General features: G+C 42.2%; 1 protein-coding gene and 1 pseudogene across 1 annotated transcript in view; both read right to left on the bottom strand.

Annotated features, from left to right (window-relative positions):
• Positions 1 to 24537, bottom strand: part of Farp2 (FERM, ARH/RhoGEF and pleckstrin domain protein 2) — a 105214-nt gene that overhangs the window by 46112 nt on the left and 34565 nt on the right. The window contains exons 3-9 of the mRNA XM_021197379.1: positions 15190 to 15294; positions 14169 to 14211; positions 11543 to 11621; positions 6815 to 6912; positions 5316 to 5430; positions 4510 to 4657; positions 720 to 815 (exon numbers count right to left, since the gene is read on the bottom strand). Of these exons, the coding sequence (XP_021053038.1) occupies positions 720 to 815; positions 4510 to 4657; positions 5316 to 5430; positions 6815 to 6912; positions 11543 to 11621; positions 14169 to 14211; positions 15190 to 15294 (684 nt within the window). The remainder of the gene's footprint in view (positions 1 to 719; positions 816 to 4509; positions 4658 to 5315; positions 5431 to 6814; positions 6913 to 11542; positions 11622 to 14168; positions 14212 to 15189; positions 15295 to 24537) is intronic.
• Positions 8014 to 8113, bottom strand: LOC115064093 (annotated as a pseudogene).

Genomic DNA, 24537 nt, shown 5'->3' with positions numbered 1-24537 from the left:
TCTGTGTAGTCCTGGCTGTCCTGGAACTCACTCTGGAGACCAGGCTGGCCTTGAACTCAGAAATCCTCCTGCCTCTGCCTCCCAAGTGCTGGGATTAAAGGCGTGCGCCACCACACCCGGCTTATTATTTCTTGATAATCAAGAATTCTTCAATTAGACCTAGCAAGAGGTCAGTTTTTTTATGTGTCTCTGTGTGTGCATGTACGTATGTGCAGAAGCCTGTGGAGGCCATCAGAAGAGGAGTTGGACCTCCTGAAACTGGAGGTACAGACACTAGTGAGCCACCATGCAGGTGCTGGGAACTGAGCCAGGTCCTCTGGAAGTGTAATAAGTGCTCTTAACCTCTAAGCCATCTTTCCAGCCCCCAGAGATCATATTTTAAATTAAAAGCACCTGGGAAGAATGGGGCGGCCCCTTTGCTCTGTCTGGGCAGAGGTGCTCACTCAGCATTGCTGAAGGGTTTTGACTACCCTCACCATACGCCTTCCTAGGCCCAGCCCAAGCCTGCTGAATGGGAAACCCTCAGGCCAGAGCCTGATAGCCTACTCCAGAGGGGCAATGATCTTCCTGCCTCTGTGTTTGGTGTGGTGAGATTACAAATGTGTGGTCCAATTTTATACCAGATGCTTTTTTTAAAAACAAAACAAAACAAAACAAAACAAACTCTTTTGTTGGATTGAATTGCTTAACAACATTAAAAGTTTCAAAATAATACTTACATGGACCTCAGGGTGGAGTTTAATAAGAAATCTTTTTCTCTTGAAGCTTAGTTTACGGACCTTGGACCAGTTGAAAGTATTGATTTTGGTGGTACCCTGAAATATCAGAGACAGACAGTGGTACATTTGTATCGACTTAGGGTTATCCTTGATAAGCAACCTAGCAAGTCAAGTGACATATCACCATTTCACCTCTGAATCCAAATGCCATCAAATATACTATTTATTCTGCACTGTGATTTAGATTTCTTTGATACAGTTTTCTTACAAACTTGGGTCCTCTGCAAGAACAGTATGTACTCTTTTAAAATTGTATTTATTTTTATTTTAATTATGTGTATTTGTGTGTGCGCGCAAGCGCGTGCACATGCGCATGCACATAAGTGCAAGTGTCCACAGAGGCCAGAACTGCCTGTCCCCTGGAGCTGGAGTTACAGGTAGTAGTGAGACATTCATTGTGACTACTAAGATCAAACCCAGGACCGCTGGAAGAGCAACGAATGAACACCAGTGTGCACTCTTAGGAATTGGCAATCTCTCTAGCCTCATCACGTTTTATTTTATTATTATTATTTTTTGAGAGTTCCATTGTGTAGCCCAAGCTGGCCTAGAACTCTTTAGGTAAACCAAACTGGCTTTGAGCTTCCTCAGTTTTCCTTCTACCTGCCTCTGGAGTGTAAGACAGGTATGGGCCACCATGCCCAGCTCAACAGTGCCAATCTTATTCCACATTGTCTTTGTTTTAAAATTACACATAATTATTTTTGTGCCACAGTGCAGGTGTGGAGGTCAGAGGACAGCTTGTGGGCGTTGGTTCTTTCCTCCCACCATGTGGGTCCTGAGAACTGAACTCGGGTCAGCAGTATTGGTAGCAGGCACCTCTATCAGCTGAGCCATTCTGCAGGCCTAATCCTGTCTCTAAACTTATAACTACTGTTCTTCCTTTGCTTTTCTCATGCCCTCTGGTTTATTTTTAGGAATTGCTGTTTTCATTGTAATAGGAAGAGACTAACAAGACTCAGAGCCTGAAGCAGCAGCCGAGTCCACAGTAACACTTCCCTTTCATTTCTGACTGAACCTGTAGGCTGCAACTATCCTTTGTAGGATCTGTAAAATAACCAATTGTGTGTGTGTGTGTGTGTGTGTGTGTGTGTGTTTGCATGTGATTTCCCCACAAGCAATAGAACACTATATAGAGTTTTGAATCTTTCTCCAAATGAGTATCTCTCTAGAAAGCCTCCCTCTCCAGTGTACAGCTGTCCCACAATACAGAAGCATAGAACTTATTTCAATGGACTTCGGATGGTTATTTTCTAGGATTTTACTGTTACAAATAAGACTAGAGTCAAAATTACAAAAGAATAATTTTATATTTCTGATGAAGAACATTCTTGCTTCTCATGGACACAACACAACATACTTTTCTGCTTGCTAGAATCTGGTAGGTGACAAGCCACACCCTCCTAAGGTTTTGTTTTGTCTTTCCATCTCTCCCATCTCTGGTACTGGCTGTTTCTTCTAAAAACATTTAGTACCTGTACTTTGGGGTACAGACTTCCTCAGAAGCCTGTGACTCTTTGCTCCCATGCATGCATTTAAAGTGCCAGGATTGTGACTTTATGGGTTAGGACGCGGTGACAGTCATCAGTGAATGCTAAATTAAGAAGAAATCTGAAGAGAGATGAATGGCTATGTGGCTATAAAGTACGTCTCAGATGAAAGAGACAAACTACTAACTCTGTAGTAAAGAGTGTTGGAGCACACACGGAGGTTTAATCCACCAGTAGTAAGGACAGATGGCCATCTGTGCCTCTGGGTATGAATCCCTGAAGGATGTGACATTTCCTAGGGGCTCCACTTGGAACATGTTACCTGAACTAATAGACATTCAATAAGCCACAATAAGGGCTGTATTAATAGAAGTAAAAGAGAATCTTCAATAATGTCAGTGTCATAAAACACAGTGAAAAAGACCATAGTAAATGACCCAGACTCAAGGGACTGAGAATGAAGACGTAATAGGTAAATGACACATCTGGCCTTAGACTAGATTCTGTCCTGGAGGAACAAAGCTATAAAAGCATATCACCACTGGGCCTAAATTTATTATTTATTTTGTGAATTTTTGTGTGTGTACATGCACATGTGTACATGTGTGTGCGTGGGTGCACACATGCCATGACACATATGTGGAGGTAAGGGGGCAGGTTGCAGAAGTCAGCTCTCTTCTTCCTCCAGATGGGTTCTAGGATGGAACTCAGGTCATCAGGTTTGACAGTAAGAAGCTTTCACAACGAGCCATCCTGCTGTCATGCCAATTTCTTTTCTTTTGAAGCTTGCTTTGTTGTCCTGGATGGCCTAGAACTTGTGATCCCTTAACTCAGCTCCCTGACAACTGGGATAACAACTGTATTATTGGTGTCACTGATAAGTGTACTGTGATTATGTAAAGAAACACCAGTATGTAGGAAATACACACAAAGTCTGAGGGATGAGGATAGATGCCTCTTTGTTGCTGTTTTGTTTTTAGCTATGTTGTAGGTTGTTCTTTCTTCCACCCTTCTCCATCCCTTTTCTTCCACCCTTTCAGCCCCCTAACACTAGATAGGAGGGAAAAAGGATAAAGAGAAAAGGAAAGAACTCTCTGAATAAAATCAGGGGAGAGAAAGGGATGACATTATCATTAGCCTATTTCCTGCTGATAGGGCATTGAGTTCCTTGGGGAAAATTTGATCTTTGCTGTCAGGATATCTAATTTCTTGTGGTTTCTTCTTTGTGCACAACTACTTAACAAACTGCAACCAACAACAACCAACAACAACCAACAATCCACCAACAACCAACCAACAACCTTCCTATTGGGACTCTAGCATTTACATACTCTCTAAAAAGTCCCTAGAATTCCAAACATCATACAATCACAAAACTATACTTGCCTGGCCAAATCATGCCCCTGCTAGAGCACGAGAAAAATCATAGTCAGCTACTGTGGACAGTCTGACGCAGCCCCACCACTTACTCCTCTGTGCTTCAGAAGATACTGTGGCAGAAGCAGGGACTGAATACACTCAAGTGTTGACAAAGGTGAGTCCAGGTTCAGGACAAATGGGTTCTCTGTGCCATCCCAGTCCTCAGGTTCTGAGAGAAGCTGCCACACTAGTGCTGCTGCTGCAGGTACTGGCATCAGCACCTACAGGTGCCAGGAGTTGGGCTTTTCAGAGGCGCCTCCCGTTTCCTGTCAATCTGGCTGGCATTTTCAGGGAGGTGCTTGCTTCTAAGCTCTGGCGCATACTACAGATGGGGAGACCCCTGTACTGCTTTCCCTGGGTCTGCCAGCTGGGCTGCAACTGCTCTTCAGACAGAAATGCCCCAATTTCTGCTATCAGGCTCCCTGTATCTAATTCAGGCCCCTGTCATCAAAAGCTCTCATAGCCCAGCAGAGCTGTTACCCCTAGATTGTCCACAGCCCTCCAGACATGATTCTGAGCCCCAGTTTAAAACCCTAGGGGGTGGCTCTGGTTCAACATTAGAATAAACACTGAGAAGGGAGTGGATGGGGGCTCGTGAGTCCCAGGACAGTCAGCAGAGTTTTACTGTGGCAGAGAGAGACAGGAAAGCCAGTTCTTCATTGTAAGACGTCAGATCAGGTTATAGGCCAGGGTTTCCTTCCACACACAGCACTCACTCATCACAACAAAAATCTACTAACAAAATACAGCAGCAACAAACTGTATCAGCCCACCATGTACTAGGATGGCCTACTATGGCCCCTCTCTGCCCATCCACCTACCTGGAACACCAGGACACCCATGTGAGAAACTGCCAGGTTAATCTTGGTCCCTTCTCTGTCAGAAGCCATGTGAAACCTGATGCCATACATTTCCAACTTCCTTGCAATCTCAAGCACCTGGAAATCTGACTCTGCAGGAGTCTGGCCCCTACACGGAAGCACATTTTGACATATCAAATACTTGTGGTGTAAAAAAAGAGTCAAAGCATATTAAAAATTAAGTCAGGAAAACAGATAAAGCAGCCAACAAAGCAATGTGGAAGACTTTTAGAAGGCAGATGGTCCACTTGTATGCATGCAAAGGGTAGAATGTTTCACTTAAATTCACTAAGTGGTCAGTTTTATAACTTTCTTGAAGTTATATGTAAACACATCTAGCTACTAAATAGTAAGCTGGAGGAAATGTCATAAATGATACTGGTATCTTTATTATCATTGCAAAACAACTTGGTTTATCCACATATAGGTCTCCTAACATGTAACATGCTATGTATGTGTCCATAGCTCACGTTACATCCCCAGAAAACAGAAGTGAATGTGGCCAACATCTCATTAGGCAGCCTGCAGGAGATGCTCACAGGAAATCTCATCTGGAACAAAGAAAGGCTCCCCCATGCCCAATGTCTGAACCCTGATTGTGGGACTTCCCCCCTCCTTACTCTGTTAGAGCCACACTGGGCTGTTGAATGTTCTCAGACCAGAGAACAACCACTGTTACTTCAGCTCAAATTCTGCAAAAGCCTTAACAACTCCTGGTTAAACATCTTCAATGTAGCTACAACTATATTACCTCACTCCTGACTTACGTGTGCCTCTGATGGAAGTCTAGTATCTTTTCCAGAGCTTGCTCCTGGTTGGGCAAGTATTCATTGGCTTTGAGGTGTTCTCGATCCAGGATTTCATCATAATCTCCGATTTCCGCTGAGAAGAGACAAGTCATCACTTGGGTTTTGAAATAAACGGTATCTGTGCATGCAAATGTTTTATGTTTTATTTTTTCAAATATGCTGTTCAGAGGTAAACACGAAAAGGTTTGAGATTTTTCCCTCAATTTCAAAAATTCAGATGAGTGTTTATAGTGAACCCTGAGTATAATGACTTTCTGTTTTTATTTTACTTTTTAAACAATTTTTAAACATTTTATGTGAGTGTTTTGCTTGCATGGAATGTACTACATACATGCATCATGTACATGCAGAGCTTAAGGAAGTCAGAAGAAAGCATTGTACCCCTGGGACTGGAATGGCAGTAGGTTGCGAGCCACCATGTGAGTGCTGGGAACAGCCTGAGGACGCATGGGCAGCAAGTGCTCTTAACCTCTGAGATGTCTCTCTAGCCCTGGCTTATTATTTTAAAAAACTAGTTTACACATAAATTGTTTCATGGATACTATGACCAGAATCATCATTTTGCTTTAGAAAACACATGCTAAATCTTTCTTCCTCAATTCTGTGCTTTTCAACTTTTAAAAAACTTCCTAGTTTTCTGAATTTTTAAAGAGATTTATTTTTATTTTATGTGTATGAATATTTTGCCTGCACATAATAAACACACAGTAATATGGCCTCATCAGTTTAGACACGATGTGGGTCCTTCCCTTTCTATCCTTATGATGGCTTCATAAGTCCTGTAAGCATGCACCCGTATCTTGGAATCTCTTGCTATACTTCTCACAGTTTATTTCTGAAGTTTTTGTATCTTTATCATTTGTTTCATAAAAGATACCATAGGACTGAGTTCTCTTCCCTTTGCTGTTAATGTTTAGACAGCATGGGCTGTAACTCACTCTCTGGAGTCACTTTCCTGGTGTGCTGAGTGAGAGTCTGATTTACAGCCTGACTTGGGTTGGATACAGATTGCTGTTAAGTTAGATAAGGGTAGATGGGGCATGGAGGCAGAGGTCAGTCTGGGACACACAGTGAGTTCAAGCCAGGCCGAGCTGCTTAAAAACATAAACAAAGCCAACACAACTTCCAACGGCTAGGTCTGTGGCTCAGTGGCAGAATGTCTGCTTAGCATGTGCAAGGCTCTGTGTTCTTTCCTAGCACTGGGAAGGAAAAAGAGAAAGCACAGGCAGTGAGAGACAACTCTAAAGAATGAATGTAACGAGTCTATACGCAGAGTTACTATTATACATTACAAATGTTAGCTTTCCTCCTATATATCTAAGGAAACGCCCATTTCTTTAACAACCAGGCGTGTCAATTACTCATGAGCTTTTATTACTGTCAACTAACGGCAGCTCTGCAGAGCCTGAGCCCAGGACCGGACCTCTCCGAGCTTCTGTCCATGAGAAGATACTAACACTGCAGAAGGTGGGATATGAGAAGGGCTGCAGTGCTGGCCGCGCAGGTCAGGCGTTCCTCCAGGAGGTCTCTCTTGAGTTGCAAGGCAAACAGGTACCTAGAAAGAGGTTCGAAGCAAGAGCAGATCAACTCCAAAAGTTCTCTGGACATAATACAGACATGCCTCTATAAGAGAGCACACAAGCTCTGGGAAGCAGCAATACTCAACACTGAGCAAAATGCAGGGCTCTCCCTCCAAGAGCAGGCAACGTCACAAAAGCCCTTTCACCAAACAAGCAGACACCAAAGGTCAGAACACAAATCTCTTCATCAGACTGAGCCATGCACGTCAGAGAACACACAAAGTGCTCAGCACACCGAAGGACTTCTGTCTGAAAACAGGATAGAGAAATTAGCCTTCTTAGGCATACCACTGACCCACACAACCACACTTTCCAAGGCAATACCTTTAACAAGTTCATAAATTCACATTACAGAGCTACACTCACAGTTTTGGATGAAAGAACAGAAATACACAATTAAGACAGTTTCAAATGTACCTGAGATACTTTCAAGCAGATTAATAATATTTTGTCTTGGTTAGAATCTAAGACACAAACACTTTAAAATACCACTAGTGAAAATGTAAATACAGAAGGGAATCTGAAAGCATTTATGAGGCCAAGCATGATGGCACACCCCTTCCAGCACTCCAGAGGCAGAGGCAGGTGTATCTCTGTGAATTCAAGGTCAGTCTGGTCTGAATAGTGAGTTCCAGGACAGCCAGAACTATATAATAGTAAGTCGTCTCTAAATAAATAGGAAAATATATCTTCATTTACCACTTCAATAAGTTCTTCCTCAGTATTGCTCTGGGAGCTACAAAACGTGGTGAATAACACAAACTCCCTGTCTTCCCAGAAATTTACACTTTGGTACAAGGTATTATTAAAAGTTTACTAGATTTGGGAATGGAGAGATGACTCAGCAATTAAGAGAAGAGAACTTGCTGTAGAGGACCAAGATTCAGTTCTCTGCACCCACATGGTGGCTCACAACTCTAACTCTAATTCCAGGGGATCTGATGACTAGGTGGCCACCAGGCACACATGTGGTACACAGAAATTCATACGTATATTACTACATTTTTAAAAATTATATTTTAAATTTTTAAAAATTATATTACTACATTTTAAAAATTACCATTCTTTTTTTGAGAAACAAAATGGAGTGCTTCATGAACTTTCACATCACCCTTCTGCAGACGCCATGCTAAGCTCTGTTTTCTTCCTATTTGAGTATACTCACAGCTAAAAGGAGCACCTACATTCTCTTAGAACTTAAGCTTTTCCACAGCAGTATTCCCAGACTTCACAAGGCCATGTCAACAATGATCTTTCTTTGTGATATTTCAACAGAGAAAGTGGAATTTTCCTCAAGACCACCGAGAGGTGAACAACAGTGCACGCATGCAGAGAAACATTTCCCCTGACTGCTGAGGTCCACCTCCTGATACCGCTCTGCTACACAGTCTCCTTATGGTCTGCCATGCTGTGTGCATGGAAAGTGTGAAGAGCTTTCTTTCTGTGCAGCATCAGTTCTTCCCTAGGGGGTGGGTAGGTGAGCAAGGATAAGCAACTTTTGTTTTCTATCTCACATAAACTTTATTTGAAATTTTCTTCTTTTGCCACAGTGAAAGTTTTGAATACATCAAGTGGGAAAAGATCTTCCAAACAAGAGTAAGGGGGACTAAGTGACTCCCTAGGGCTGGGGTGTTTGTTGTAGAGTGCTCGCTCACCAAGTGCATGAAGCAAGCCCTGGGCTCTTTCTATAGTGACATACAAACACCTAACAGTCCACAGGGAAGTAGAAGCCAAGGATCAGAGATCCAGGGTCATCCTCAGCTACACAGTGAGTCCAAGGTCAACCTTACCCATAAGAATCTTGTTCAATAACAGAGCAAAACCAAAACAGACTGCCCCAAACCTACTTGAACTTTAATTCTCAGACTCAGGATCCTAAATGAGAGAGTATTATGTTTAAGTATATGATTTAAAAGTGATTTCCTTCAAAAAGAGAATCCATGGTACTTCTTGGATTTCACTAAGTTTACCAAGGTCTGCTTCACACCCACTGACCGTAGCTTTGCTGACCGTGGCTCAGTCTTTGTCAACCACGTATCTCGGAACTGACTTTCTACAAGTCTCTGGATGTTTCCCGACCCCTCTGAGCCTAGTCTAGTCAGGACTTAAGTCATGTTGGGCACTACAACAGCACCCTACTCCCTTTTATCTGCATCTGACTCACAGGTTTGAGCACATTTTATTTTTATTTTATTTTAGTTTTTCAAGACAGGGTTTCTCTGTGTAGACCGGGAAGTCCAGGAACTCCTCTGTACACCAGAACACTGGTCTTAAACTCATAAATCTACTTGTCTCTGCTAGGATTAAAGGTATGCACCATCACACAAGGATTGAGAAAATTTAAAGTTATTGCTTTATTTCTCATNATAAAAGTCAATACACATAAGCATAAAAGATTAGGAAAAGAAATTTCCTAATCTTTACTATCTACACGACTGTTGTTAACACCCTGCCAGTAATTTCTGCAGAAAAGCAGCCTGTAATTAGAGAAGCAATGGTAATTCCTGATACCCTATCCTACTCACTCCATTCCTCTGTTCATAAGGACTACTGATGGTATACACCTCCCACATAGGTTTTGTTGAAAAATATTTATGTGAGCAGAATTTTGACTAATTTTATTCATATGCATAAATCTAGACCACCCAAAGAATACTGGTTTGAAATTGTTCTAAGCTGGGTGGTGGTGGCTCACACCTTTAACCCCAGCAGAGATCTTGTCTGAGAGAGAGAGAGAGAGAGAGAGAGACAGACAGACAGACAGACAGACAGACAGATAGACACTGCTCTAACACTCCAAGTTTTATTTTCAAGTGTAAAGCATCAGTCCTTTTCCAAGTCCTACTTTATATTCATGTTGGTGTAAGGAACATCTGCTAAGATGCTTTTTATCTGTATCTCCTAGAATTTATTCATATCCTTGCTCATTTACTGATTTGGGAATTTGCCGTACAATATGCATACGAAAGGTAGAGACAACTTGTGGGGGTAGTTTCTATTCATTCTGGTTCTGGGGATTGAATTCAGGTCAGTAGGCTTGGCAGCCTTTACCTATACTGAGATGTCCCAACTGTTCTTGTTCATTTGTGTGTGTGTGTGGGGGGGGGGGGATGGAAAGAAAGGAGGAGGGAGGGAGGCTAAATACACTAAAGATAACCTCGGGGGTACGAGAATGTGTTGATGTTGCATTAAGGAATGAAAACAAAGCACTCCATTTTGTATTAATTTGACCAAGACAAGCCCAGTTGAGTTCTCCATTTTTCTCCTTGTATCTTCCATCTGTCTGCACTTGTGGTTACTCGCCTATCTGTGGTGGTCTGTTGTTGTTGAGTTATTGATGTACATGAGAAACACAGCACAGGAAAGGTATGAGGGATTCCTTACAGAAATCTTTAACAGGTTTCCAGAAAGCAGTCATTTTACCAACCCCAACTCACTTAGACAAACAATATCCATAGGTTATGCCAACATTTATGGTGAATATTTATTTCACAAGATTGCTGCTGACTTATTGGCTGCTTTTAGCAAACGGTTACCACAACACACACACACACACACACACACACACACACACACACACACACACATATACCCTATTCTGGATCTGGGGTATGAAAGAGCACACAATGTAAGACTGAAGACATGAATTAGCTTAGGTTGTAAAAGCTGATTGCATTCAAAATCCAAGGCAAGGTTCGTTGTTATGATATTCTCTTAAAGGTAGGTTAAACTTCTGAATACACAGTAGGATTAGGATGTTAGTTGTTTTTGTTTGCTTGCTTGCTTGCTTGTTTGTTTTGTCATTTGGGGAGAGGGAACCTCAACTGAGAAGATGTCCCCATCAGAACATCTGTGAGCAGGCCTGTGGTGCATTTTCTTGATTAATGATTAATGTAGGTAGGATCATCCCAAAGGGTTGCAAAACAGGTTGAGCAAGCCTGGAGATGCAAGCCTCTAAGCAGAGGTCTCCCTCTTCAGACCCTACCTACAGGGTCCACCTTGGGCTCCTACCCCGACTTCCCTCAGTGATGGAGTATGACCTGAGAGCTGTAAGTTGAAATAAACATTTTCTTCCCCTAGGTGCTTTTGGTCATGGTGTTTTTCCACAGCAATTAAAATCCTAACTTAAACGAAGATAGCCTTATATGATCTCGAGGTGTACATTAACTTGGCCGTAAGGTCCAGCAGAAGTTCAATCTTTTTATTGTTTTTTTTTTTTTATTTTTTTAAAGATTTATTTATTTATTATATGTAAGTACACTGTAGCTGTCCTCAGTCACTCCAGAAGAGGAGTCAGATCTCCTTACGGATGGCTGTGAGCCACCATGTGGTTGCTGGGATTTGAACTCAGGATCTTTGGAAGAGCAGTCGGTGCTCTTACCCGCTGAGCCATCTCACCAGCCCTCAATCTTTTTAAATACAATATTTTCATAGAATTGCATCACGACAGAATCATATCATAATATTTTCCACAATAAATAAATGAAACGTAGTAAAAGCCCAGTCCAGTCACACTCAGTGACACCTAGGTAGAAGGGCAGTCTCCTCCTTCCTAATGACTCAGGCAGAGGACTGGCGAAGCCCTGACTAGAGGGAGCACTTTACCTTGTGTACTCTTCTTGCAACTGACCAGGGTCAGGCGGGAAAAATTTTACTGCCAGGCGAAGCACCGCATTTTTTGGCTCTGTAAAAACAAATAACATTTCACAGAGTAAGCTTAATCCCCACATTTATTTCTTTCTATAGTAAAATCAAGAGGCTTCCTACACACTACACACACATTTATAAGTCCTGAACTACCAGTCACATGTACTGGGGAATTTCAATACTTTGTTTTAAGCAGAGACTACTTGGGAACATTCTTTTTTTTTTTTTTTTAAAGATTTATTTATTTATTATATGTAAGTACACTGTAGCTGTCTTCAGACACTCCAGAAGAGGGCGTCAGATCTTGTTACAGATGGTTATGAGCCACCATGTGGTTGCTGGGATTTGAACTCAGGACCTTCGGAAGAGCAGTCGGGTGCTCTTACCCGCTGAGCCATCTCACCAGCCCGGGAACATTCTTTAGTATGTGGGAAATTACACATTAAAACTTTTAAATTAATGCCAGACATGGTGATCTCTGTGAGTTCAAGGCCAACCTGGTCTTCAAATCAAGTTCTAGATCATCTGGAGTTATATACTAAGACCCTGCTTCAAAAAACGAAAATAAAATGGTAGAAAGGATATAATGAGTTTGTGTCTAGAATACACCAGGCACTAGGTCCATCCCAAGACCACATAAAAGCCAGGTGTGGTGCATATGTCTGTAATTCCAGCATGGAGAGGTAGAGGCAGAAGGACCAGAAGTTCAAGATTATCTTGGATACACAGTAAATTTGAGGCCATTGCAGACTACATGGGACCTTTCTCAGAAAGTAGAATTAAATTATAGCCAGGTGAGGTGGTTCATGGCTGAAATCCTTAGCCCTGACGAGGCTGAGGCAGTAGGATCGATATGGATCAAAAGCAATCCTAGGCTACACAGTAAACCTGAGGTCAGTACGGGTTACAGAGTAGGACTCTGCCCCTAAAAAGAAAAGCAATAGCAACAACAACTTAAAGAACCAATTCAGGAGTGGGGTGCTTTATAGCACTTAGGAAACTAAAGCAGGAGCGTCATGAGTTCAAGACTAGTCTGAGCTACAAAGAAGGACTTTGCTTTGAAAACAACCAAATACAGAAATAGAATATATTCCTGTTTATATTTCAGGATAAATTCATTTAAGGTCAGTGCAGATCTGTGTCCTGCCACTGAAATGTAACCATGCTGTGTAGTTTTTAGGGGACAAGGAGCAACCTTTTCTTCTCAGCACAACAGTCACCTCCATGTGTCTTTTTGCTAAAATAGGGTGTAGTCAATGCTGTGCATGATAACACGTGCTGGTAATCCCATCAGCTGGGTGGCTGATGCAGGAGGATCATGAGTGCAAGGGCAGCTTGGAATACATGCAAAGAACCTGCTCCCCTCCTGTAACCAAAACGCAACCAAGAAGACAAACAACCCTCAAACCAAAAAGGTTGGTTGTTAGGTGTAGAAGTGCTTGCCTGCTGCAACCCTGTAGGTGCAACAACAATATGAACTAACCAGTACCCCCTGAGCTCGAGTCTCTAGCTGCATATGTAGCAGAAGATGGCCTAATCAGCCATCATTGGGAAGAGAGGCCCCTTGGTCTTGTAAACTTATATGACCCAGCACAGAGGAACTCCAGGGCCAAGTAGTGGGAGTGGGTGGGTAGGGAAGCAGGGGCGGGGGGGTATAGGGAACTTTTGGGATAGCATTTGAAATGTAAATAAAGAAAATAATAATAAATAAATTAAAAAAAAAGAAGTGCTTGCCTGCATGTATGTATGTGCCCAACATGCCTGCCTGGTGCCTTTGGAAGCCTGACACTGGAGTTGCAGGCAGTAATAAGCTGCCATAGAAGCTGGGGATCAACCAAGCCTTGGTCCTGCAAGAGCCATTTCTCTAGTCCTCCAAAAAAGTTTCTTAAAAGAAGCATTGCAGGGCTGAGGAGATGGTTCAGTTAAAAGCATGGGCTGCTCTTCCAAAGAACCAGAGATCAATTCCCAACACCTACACAGCAGCTCACAACTGTCTGTAATTCCAGTTTCAGAGTATCTAACATCATCTCACAGACATTACATGTAAGCAAAATACCAATGCACATAAAGTAAAAATAAATTTTAGAAAATCAAAGGCTATACATGCAAAGAACCTGCTCCCCTTCCTGTAATCAAATGCAAACAAGAAGACAAACAATCCTAAAACCAAAAAGGTTGGTTGTTAGGTGTAGAAGTGCTAGCCTATTGAGAGACCCTGTCTCAAACAATAACAAAACCCCAAAACCAAACACAAAAGAAGCATTGTAATGTCTCTTCATAACCTAGAAAGAAACTTCTGTTTTCACCCTTCATATTGACATACAATTAAGATACCAAGGAACAAATACTATGACTTTCAAATTTAAACTAAGTTATCTATGATGATTTGAGTTAAACCTAGGATCTTTATGCTTATTTATTATAGTTTAAAACCAACCACTAAGTGACATCAAGTTTATCTACTGGGACTATGTTACCACCTATACAAAGCAGTGGCAGTGACGGTGAACACATCTAAACTTACTGTTCCAGAGCAAGGGACCATAGATGAGTAAACTTAAAAAGAGTTAAATAAGGTACTTACTTCGTACTTGCCTAATGATGGGTTTCATAGGTTCAAGCCAAATCTAAAGAGGGTTTTAACAGAAGAGAAAAAATGATTAAATAATTTTTTCATTTAGTAAGTATGAAATTTTACAACAGGTTATTTTATTCTACTGTCCTTTTTTTAAAGGTTTATTTATTATTATATGTAAGTACACTGTAGCTGTCTTCAGACACACCAGAAAAGGGTTTCAGATCTCATTACAGATGGTTGTGAGCCACCATGTGGTTGATGGGATTTGAACTCAGGACCTTCAGAAGAGCAGTCAGTGCTCTTAACCGCTGAGCCATCTTGCCAGCTCCTGTACTGTCCTCTTACGCATTAATCATATCTTAATAAACTGTACAGGAAGTTCAAGAAGCAGGGACCGCATTGATTCACTAACTCGATAGCACTGACTTGGGTAACTCTACAATCTCAAGCAGAGCTGCTGCAGGCAAACAACAACCTGAAGAGATGCTGCTGAGTGGAGGATGCCTTCTGTGGTGCCAGAGCAGACAAACTCCAGCAAACTCACTCTACTGCTCAGGGGCTGAGGCCCTGCACAGAGCAGAGCAAGGACATACTTTCTGATCTGAAGGGTAGATACAGGATTTTGTTTTTAAAACAGTCACATTTATAAATAATAAAACCCACATTTTTTACAGGTTGTTTAATAAGTAAAATGATGCAAAAATCAGTCCACTGGGCTCAATTCCACTTGAACACAATTCAGATCTAGCTGGATGTAAGAGTGGTTGCCATGGCAACTCAGGTTTCCTTGGCACAGGTACTAACAGGTAGAAAGAGTTTAGGAAAGATATGCATTTAAGCTTAAAGGCAGGTATGTTCCCCATAGGTGAAAATCAAGTACTTTAATAACATAATGTGTTACTTAGCAAATACTTTGTTTACATCATTAAAGTATGACCTAAAAGGCTTTTTGTAACTATGGTGGATGCCATAATTACTCTACAGCACAGTCAGACCCAGTGTCCACAAGCAAATCAAAAGCACATACCCAGTAGGACTGGACGTTCTTGAACTCCAGACCAAAGTAGTCACATTCAATCAGATTCAAATGCTTCCACACTTGTGTCAGTAAGACCTGCCCATCACACTTCGGCTGCAGGGAGACAGGTGAGAAGAAGCTCACTGATTGGGTGGAAAGCAACAAAGGTGTGTGAAAACTGGCATAAAGTTACACATTTCACATAAAGTTTTATTGCATTTCTTGCTTCATTTTGCCTTCATGTATGAAAGACTCACAGACTATCACACAGCAAATAAACGGAATCTTGAGCTTAGAAACCGATAAACTAAATATACAGACTGACTTATACTCTAAGTGTGTTTAGTCAAATTTCTTTGTAATTTTAGACCAAAGCAACCATTTTCAATTTCAGTTAACATACAAATATAACCTCACATAAAAATGTATATTTATGGATACTAATGAAAATATCCTTAGTAAAATACAGGCAAATATAAGTCAGTAATAATTAAGAGTATTATAACAATGCAAAGTTTATTCAAACACACACGAAATTGGAGAAGAAAAAGAATCCTATGATCGGGTGGCAAGACCGCTTACTGGATACAAATGTGAGACTGTGGAAACTTCCACTGTGTAAACTGGACCCCACAGTGGAAGGACACAACTGACTTCCAAAAGTTGTCCTCTGACCTCCACACACATGGAGCCCAGGATGGCCGAGAAGAAAACCTTCATCACCTGAGCTTAACCTCCACAGTGCTGGGGTCGCAGGCTCACACCACTGCATTCGTCTCAAGCTCTACTCTGGATATAAATCCTATGCTTGTTTGGTTTGCTTTGCTTTGCTTGTCTATGCAGCCCTGGCTGTCCTGGAATTTGCTATGTAGACCAGGTTAGCCTCAAGTTTTTAGAGGCCATCTTGTCACTTGCTACCTCCTAAGCGTTGGTTTCTTGTTTTGTTTTTGAGACTAAATCTCACTATATATTAAAGACTAACCTCGAAGTTTCATTAATCCTCCTGTCTCAACCTCATGAATGCTAGGTTTACAGGTATATGTTTATTGGTGTTTTGCTTACACGCATGTCTGTGTGAGGGTGCTGGAGTTGGATTCCCTAGAACTGGAGGTCCAGACAGTAGCTGCCATGTGGGTGCTGGGAATAGAACCCAAGTTCTCTGGAAGGGCAGCCAGTGCTAAAGCATCTCTCCAGTCCCCTCTAGATATACTATCTTATTTTTAAAAGTAAAAAAAGATTTACAGGCAGGTGGATCTCTGAGTTTGAGGCCAGCCTGGTCTACAGAGTGAGTTCCAGGATAACCCTGTCTCAAAAACCACCAAACAAACAAAGATATATTTATTACCCTTATTTTAAAAATGGCTGTTCTACCTGCATATCTGATGCCCACTGCATGAGTATGTGGGGCCTGCTGAGGTCAGAAGAAGTCACAGAAGCCCTTGAAACTGGAGTTAAAGATTGTTGTAAGCAGCCATGTGGGTGCTGTGAACTGAATGTGGGTCCTCTGCAAGATCAGTAAGTGTTCTTAACGGCAGAGCCATTACTGCAACCCCATCCTAAAACAATTCTGTTTTGAAATTAGTGCTGCTAGTGATCAAAATGCAAGACTTTGAATGTACCAGGCAGGCATTCTATCACTAAGCTAAACGCTCGGCCTGCTATAACTGCAGGGTTTTACGTGGGGGTGGTAAGGCAGGGTCCCACACTGTGTAACATACATGGCTAGCCTGGACCTCCCTAAGTAGACTAGGCTGGCCTTGAGCTTGCAGTGGTCTTCTGGCTGCTGCCTCTTGGTGCTTGGATGACACATGAGGAACACCTGGCTATCATCTGAGAATAGACTAGAAGAAGTAACTACATTTTTAGAAACGAAACAGTGAGTTATCTTGGAACAAGCTGAGTCTATAACGCTGTGTATCGGCTGCTTCTTGAATGACTTTTTGACTATTATTGGAGGGAAGGTTGAAGTCTTCAGCTGCATCCTGTTCTTGGCTTCCTGCTCTCACATGGTCTCGGTGTTGCTGTGGAGGCAGATGCTCTGAGGATGAGCACATGAATATTTAGTTACACTTACAGGTGGACCTGACCCTTCCAGCATCATGGAATGACTTTCTGTTTTCCTATAGTTTACTTTGTCTGGTTAGAATAGCCTCTTTTCTTTCCTCTAGTTAACATTTTCATGGCATACCACATTTTGACCTTTAACCATCTCTAAATTTAAATGGCATGTTTCTTATAGTCAGTATATAATTGGGCCTTACAAATTCAACTCAATTCCTACAAATATTCTAACGGATCTTTTCATATAAATAGGAAAAATTCCAGAATTTGTGTCTATCCATAAAACAGCTCCTATTACCCAAACAATCTTGACAATAAAAATAAAGTTGGGCACACCATACTTCCAGATTTTAAACAGCATTATAAAGCCACATGATCAAAGCAATATAGTACCAGCATTAATCTGTACACAAACCAGAAACGTAGAGAGCCCAGAATAAAAATAAGCAATTAAGTCAACTAATTTTTGTCAAGAAGACACAATAGGAAAGAAACAAGGTCTTAAAAATGGCACTGGGAAAATGGAATAACCACATGCTGAAGAAAGAAACTGGACCCTTACCTACTATCACATATAGAAGTCAATTCAAAATTGATCAAAGACTTAACATATCTGACTTAAAAGCATAAAACTTTTAGAAGCAAGGTCTAGTATAGTGTACCCAGATCTCGGTACACAGTTTAAAGCTGGCCTATGGGGGCAGAGGCAAGATGCTTAACACCAATTCAAAGCTAGCGTGGCTTAGAGTGAGTGGCAGGCCAGCCTCCCAGCTTCTCCCACCCCACAAAACCCAACAAAACCTCCTGGAAATAAACACAGAGAAAAGGCTGCTTAACACTGGCCTTGATTTACTTGGCTCTCATTCCAAAAGTAAAAACAAACAAGTGGGACTACACCATTTGAAACACTTCAGCACAGCAGAGGGAATTATGAACAAAAAGAAAAGTTACCATGTTGAGTGTGAGAAAATGAGGCAAACCATGTGACAAGAGCGATTCTTCAAAATATTTAAGCAACCTGCACACCTCTAAAACAAGAAACCCCAGACCAAACAACAACAACAACAACAACAACAACAACAACTACAGCAGGCCCTAAGTAGACATTTTTCCAAAGAAGATGCAAAGGTAGCCAGCTGGGGTATGTCTCAGAGGGTCATTGCTTGTCTAGCATGTTCAAGGTCCTAAGTTGGATGCTTTGTACCTGGAAAAGAAAAGGGAAGAGAAAGGAGGGGGAGGAGATGCAGTAGAGGGAGGAGAGGAGGAAGAGAAGAAAGAAGACACCACCACCATTAACAGAGCTTAAACATATAAAAGGAAGCCGGGCATGGTGGCTCATGCCTTTAATCCCAGGACTTGGGAGGCAGAGACAGGCAGATTTCTGAGTTCGAGGCCAGCCTGGTCTACAGAGTTAGTTCCAGGACAGCCAGGGCTACATAGAGAAACCCTGTCACAAAAAAACAAAATAAATAAATAAACAACCAAATTTTAAAAAAAAACATATAAAAGGAGGCTTAATAAGCTCAGATTTAAAGATATGTAAATAAAAATTACACTTATCATCACTCCCTGCCCAGGTCTATATGACTGGCAAAACGTAGAGTCTCAAAGTACACAGTGCTGGGGAATACTGGAAACAAGCAAGCTTGGGGTACTGCTGACAGCAGTCATCGACCCCAAGTGGAAATGCTGTGGGCTGTCCTGAGGATGTTTGAATTTTGATGTTAATTCTGCTTCCTCAAGAGGGTGTGCCCCCAGACAAGCACTTGATCACATACTCAGGTGATTTCATGTGAACCTTTTCCCCATTTACTGGTCAATAAAGGGTAGAGCCCGTGATTGGGCAGTGGAGGGGAAAGGTGGGACAGGAGGTCTTTGAGAGTGGGGATAAGTAGAGAAGGGAAGGAGAGAGGGCAGAAGAGGAGGAGGAAGGAGAGGAGAAAGAGGATTCGAAGATGGAGCAGAACCACATGGCCAGGAGAAAGTTGCAAGCAGCACAGGGTCTCATAGCTGGGGAGTAAGTTAGTATAGTGCTAGTTCTGCCCAATCTAAGCTTATAGCTTATAAATATAACAACTGGATTGTGTGGAGTTTGTACAGAATTATTGGGGTTGGAAATTACTGCAAAATGGAAGCTTAACGGTTCTTTGGAAAGTGTTAGATAGTGTCATTTTCCTGAACTGGACCCAGGTGAAAGGCTAAGGCAGACTACTGAAGGAAAGTTTGGCTAAAGCAGACACAGGAGAGAGGATGTTCTGCTAAAGCAAAGCACGTGAAAGCACACACAATGGACTCTTTGCTAACAACGCACATGTATTGATCCGCCTTACATTGTGTAGTTGAGCTACATTTATCAGTACCCCATAGAGAGAAACATGCCAAAAAACTTCTGATGGTGTGCTGAAGTTTCTTGCTGCTTCTGGGGACTCAGGCTGATTGGCAGTGTGATGTCTCTTGAGACAGACACACATGCTAAGGCTAGACCAGTGGGGGACATGTGATGTTTGGAGGGATAAATAGAACACAGCGGACAGTGATGGAGGCTGAGCATGGCTTGTTTTTGGAGCTAGCTGTGTAACGCTTAAGATGTGTCTTCACAGCCAGGTGTGGTGGCGCACGCCTTTAATCCTGGCACTCGGGAGGCAGAGGCAGGGGGATTTCTGAGTTCAAGGCCAGCCTGGTATACAAAGTGAGTTCCAGGACTATACAGAGAAACCCTGTCTTGGAAAAAAAAAAAAGGATGTGTCTTCACTGATCTTTACTTCCCCAAGAGAGGAATTTTTGCTTGACAAAATCTGAACACTCAGACCAGACTTGCTGGGCACAGTCAAAGGACTAAGGCTGTTCTCTGCATACTGAAATGGAAGTCTCTCCAGAAAAGTAACATGACTTACTTTGGGCTCAGATTTTCAGATTTCAGAGATAGTCACTTGACACTGTTGTTTCTGGGCCTGCATGATGAGGCAGGACCAATGTGGCTCGTGGAGACAGGAAATGAGGAAGGCAGGCATAGGAACAAGATACCCCCGTCAAAGACATGCCCAGTTACCCAGCTTCCTACAATTAAGTTTATTTACAAATAACACAAAACAGCTATGAACCAATCAATGAATTAGTCCATTTAGAAAGTAGGCACTTTCATAATCAAATCACCTTTCTGTATTGCCGTCCGCTGGGGACCAAGCCTCTAACAAATGAGCCTGTTTGGGAGATGCCTTGTATCTGAACCAAACATCTGGTAAAGACAAAAAAAAAAAAAAAATCAATAAATCAGGCTCTCTCCCTGGTCCTCTGGCTCATGGGTGTGCTTTCAGCCATCTCCAAACTAGCAGCAGCTGTCCTTCCTGAGAGCTGGCAAATCCCTGGTGACAGGGTGCTCCCTGGGTAGTGTCTGGCCCTGTGTTTAACAAGGGCAAGTTTTTCTGTATATTCATGCGACAGGCTTTGAAACTGGATTCCTGTGGGTGGCTATTGTGAGTCTTCGTTTTGTTTGTTTGAAGATTAAATGCTATTCTTATCCTGTTGCTAGTTAGTTTCTTGTCCACTTGACACAAGGTAGAGTCATTTTAGGAAGGTCTTTGAGCGAGCACTGGGGTATTTTCTTGATTAATCGTTAATAACTAATGTGGGTGGACTCATCTTATTATGGGCAGTGCCACCCCTGGAGAGGTGGTTCTGAGTTGTATAAGAAAGCAGCCTTGAGCAAGACATGGGGAGCAAGCCAGTAAGTAGTATTCCTCCATTGTCTCTGCTTCATTTTCTGCTTCCAGGTTCCTACTTTGAACTCTTGCCCTGACTTCCTTCAATGATGGACTGTGGTGTGGGCATGTAAAAGAAATAAACTCTATCTTTCCCAAGTTACTTTTAGTCGTGCCTTTTTATCATTGCCATAGAAATCCTAACTATGCCAGCCTGAGACTGAAATAGCAGGAAATAGGCTCTGTACCATGCTAAAATCTCCAAGGCAAAATCCAATGTATACCAACTTCACCCAGAGAACAGCTTGGGCCATCAGAAAGCATCTGCCTGCACACACACCGAGGGCGTGTACCCTTCCGGGGATGATGCGAGTGTGCAACTATCTTTTCACTGAGTGTCTCCTGAGAGGGTAAGGCAAGCTAGGCCTTGAGATCCCTTGATTATATGATAGATGCATGTAGTCAAAATGGCATTTAATAACTTCTTCCTCCTCCTACCTACACGTATGCACAGTAGGTGCTGCAGATGTGGCTCAGTGCTAGAATGCTTGCCTACTATGTGCAAGGCTCTGGATTAGATCTCCAGCATTAGGGAAAAATATAAAACATGAAAAATTTTTTATCTTCATCATAATGTGCTTTAATTTTTACACATTTTAAAATTTTTATGTGTATAAGTGATTGTTATATATTTTATTTTATGCATGTATATGTAAGATTTGTGTACCTGGTCTCCATGGAAGTTAGGAAAGGGTCTCAGATTCCCTGGAACTGGTGTTAAACATGATTGTCATCCACTTTGTGGGCACTAGGATCCAAACTCAGGTCTCCCAGCAAAGCAACAAGTTTTCCTAACCACCAAGCCATCTCTCTAGCCTAACATATATTTTAAAGATACAAAACTTTCAGAATATTTTTCAGAATTACTTTCCAAATAAGTTTAATAAACACATTCCCCTTAATTCTTCCAGGCACCTCGTGACCTGAAGTATAGCTTATTAAGGGTCATGATAATCTCTGTGTTTAGTGCTGTACACATCTGATATATATATATATATATATCCATTCTGTGTGCATGCCACAGCTCACACGTGCCATGGTGCACCTGCACAAGGCAGTGAAAAGCCCTGGGAGTCACCCTTGCACCCTTTGATTAAGGCAGGATCTCTCATGCTGTTTTGCTGCTGTGGTTTATACTCCAGGGAATTCTCCTGTCTCTGCCTAATGCCTCACTGTAGAGTGCTAGGGTTGCAGACAAGAACTATGGGGAAGGCTTTGACACTGGTTCTGGGGATCTGAACTTGGGTTATTTTGCCTGTCTGGTTAAGTGCTTTTACATCCACTGAACCTTCTTTCCAGCCCCCATGTACCCATTTTACATTCTCACATACTCTATATTCAGTTTACCTTCTGTTCCTAAAATTGAGGAAATTCAGTTACAGTTAGGCAGTAACTGCCCATCCCCAAAGTAATGATCAGGTGAAACAAGACTCTCCACGAGATGAAGTAAAAAGGCCATTCATCCACCAACAAAAGAACTGACATCATTCACAGACATGCAGACGAAGAGAAACCGGTTGTCACAGTGGCAAACCACTTGACAATACAGCCACCCAGACCAGACTACAACATGGGAACTACAGGGTAAGAAGCAACACATTTTGTCCAGGGTTTCATCATTTCAGTTGGTCCTGGCATTCAAGGAAGTCTCTTTCCAGCTCAGACATAAAGTATATTGTTCAAAGCTCTACATCTACAGAAGTGCCAGTAAAGATTCTGTCTAGATAGAAATGGTCACAAAAGCTCCCCTAACAAAGTACTTCTTTATCCTTTGTCTCAGATCTGTGGGAAAATTCTTCCCAAACAGCTTGATTTTGTCCTCTGGCCTGTTTACCTCTTGCATGCATTTACAGCTCAAGCCACGCTGCTCCTGTAACAGAATGTGATCTGTACTATGCTGTATTACTTAATATTTGTTTCTTGTCTCAGATTTACGTCATCCTCAAACTGCCCTCTATAAAATGTTATATAGCACAGTTAAAACAATCTTGAGATCTTACAGGCAACTGTTGCTTTGTTCATTCAAGATTCACTGAAAGGTCACCAGCCTTGTGGACAGCCACCTTCAGTCTCACAGCTTGCAACTTCAAGTCTGACTTAGGTCCTCATGTATCCCTGGGCGACATGAATGGGTGCTTCCAGTTCTGCTGAAGGCCTCTACAGCACTGAGGAACATGGCTGAGTACATGCACTCTACATTCTTGAGACAAGAGACCGACTAAAGATAGAGGTGGAGGTGCCTACCTCTAACCTCAGCACTTAGGAGACCAAGACAGGAGGGCTCTAAGTACAAGCCAGCCTGGGTTACACAGGAAGGACTACTCTGACAAAACCAAGGAAGCAAACGACAGACAACAAAGTCAAAGGTATCCACAGACACGAATCACTCTCAACCACAAGTTTGCCTGTCAGTGGACCCAACCAACATATATATTGGTTTTTTTGAGACAGGGTTTCTCTGTATAGCTGTGGCTCTCCTGGAACTCAACTTTGTAGACCAGGCTGGCCTTGAACTGAGAAATCTGCCTGCCTCTGCCTCCCAAGTGCTGGGATTAAAGGCGTGTGCCACCACCGCCCGGCCCCAACCAATATTTTAAATGTTTAGGTAAGAGTTATCTTAAACTATTCTATTGGGAGTACACTTTGTGAAAGTGTATTTCTGTTCTTCCTAACCAGCCTAATTGATTGGCTAAACTCTGATTGGCTTTAATAAAGACAAGATGGCCAATAGCTGGGCAGGAAGTAGAAGGCAGGACTTCAGGGCTGAGAGAGGGTCTCTGGAAGAAGAATCTGAGGCAAGATTTGCCAGAGTGACATTGTCAAGGTTGGACATACTGAGTAAGTGAAAAAGAAGTAGTGGCCATGTGGCAGACATAAATTAGAATTGGCAGGTTAATTAAGTGAGTTGAGCTAGCTGACAGGTAGCCTTGCTATAGTGCCTAAGCTTTTATAACTAAGTCTCCATGTGTGTCTTTATTCTGTGGCAAGTCTGACAATAATACTCAAGGAAACAATTTAACTTAAGATTACAATTAAAAGCTATTAATTATCCATAAGACAATTATTTCTTTTTTGCCTCTCAACCCCAAACCCATGTTCCTCATCCATATTCTGTGGTTTTGGGGCAGAGCCCTGAGGAGAATGAGAGTCTCTCTCCTATGAGACTCCAGGAATTCTTGCCAGCAGTGTGTAGGATGGCCAGTGACTTCCACTGCCCCAGGCACTTCAGCCCTGGCCTGCCAACCTATTCCTTTGACAGCACTGAACTTTGCCATCATCCAGTGGTCTGAACCTCAGCCTTGGGGAAAGAGCCCCTTCCAAGTTTGGGACTTCACTGGGTTTTCTCTTCCTCAGCTCTAAGGGGCGGCTGCTCAGCACAACTCCTATTCCTTAGTATGGCTCCCTCTGCCCAGCCTTTCAGTCAATCTTTATAACTAGTTAATGGTTATTTCTGTTAACTATCCCAGTTTTTGTTTTGTTTTGTTTTTATTTTTCGAGACAGGATTTCTCTGTGTAGCCCTGGCTGTCCTGGAACTCA

Source organism: Mus pahari, chromosome 5 (genome assembly GCF_900095145.1).
Source record: "Mus pahari chromosome 5, PAHARI_EIJ_v1.1, whole genome shotgun sequence".
Classification (NCBI taxonomy): Eukaryota; Metazoa; Chordata; class Mammalia; order Rodentia; family Muridae; genus Mus; species Mus pahari.
Note: the sequence above shows the minus strand (reverse complement) of the source record. Positions and strands in the feature narration are given on the sequence as shown.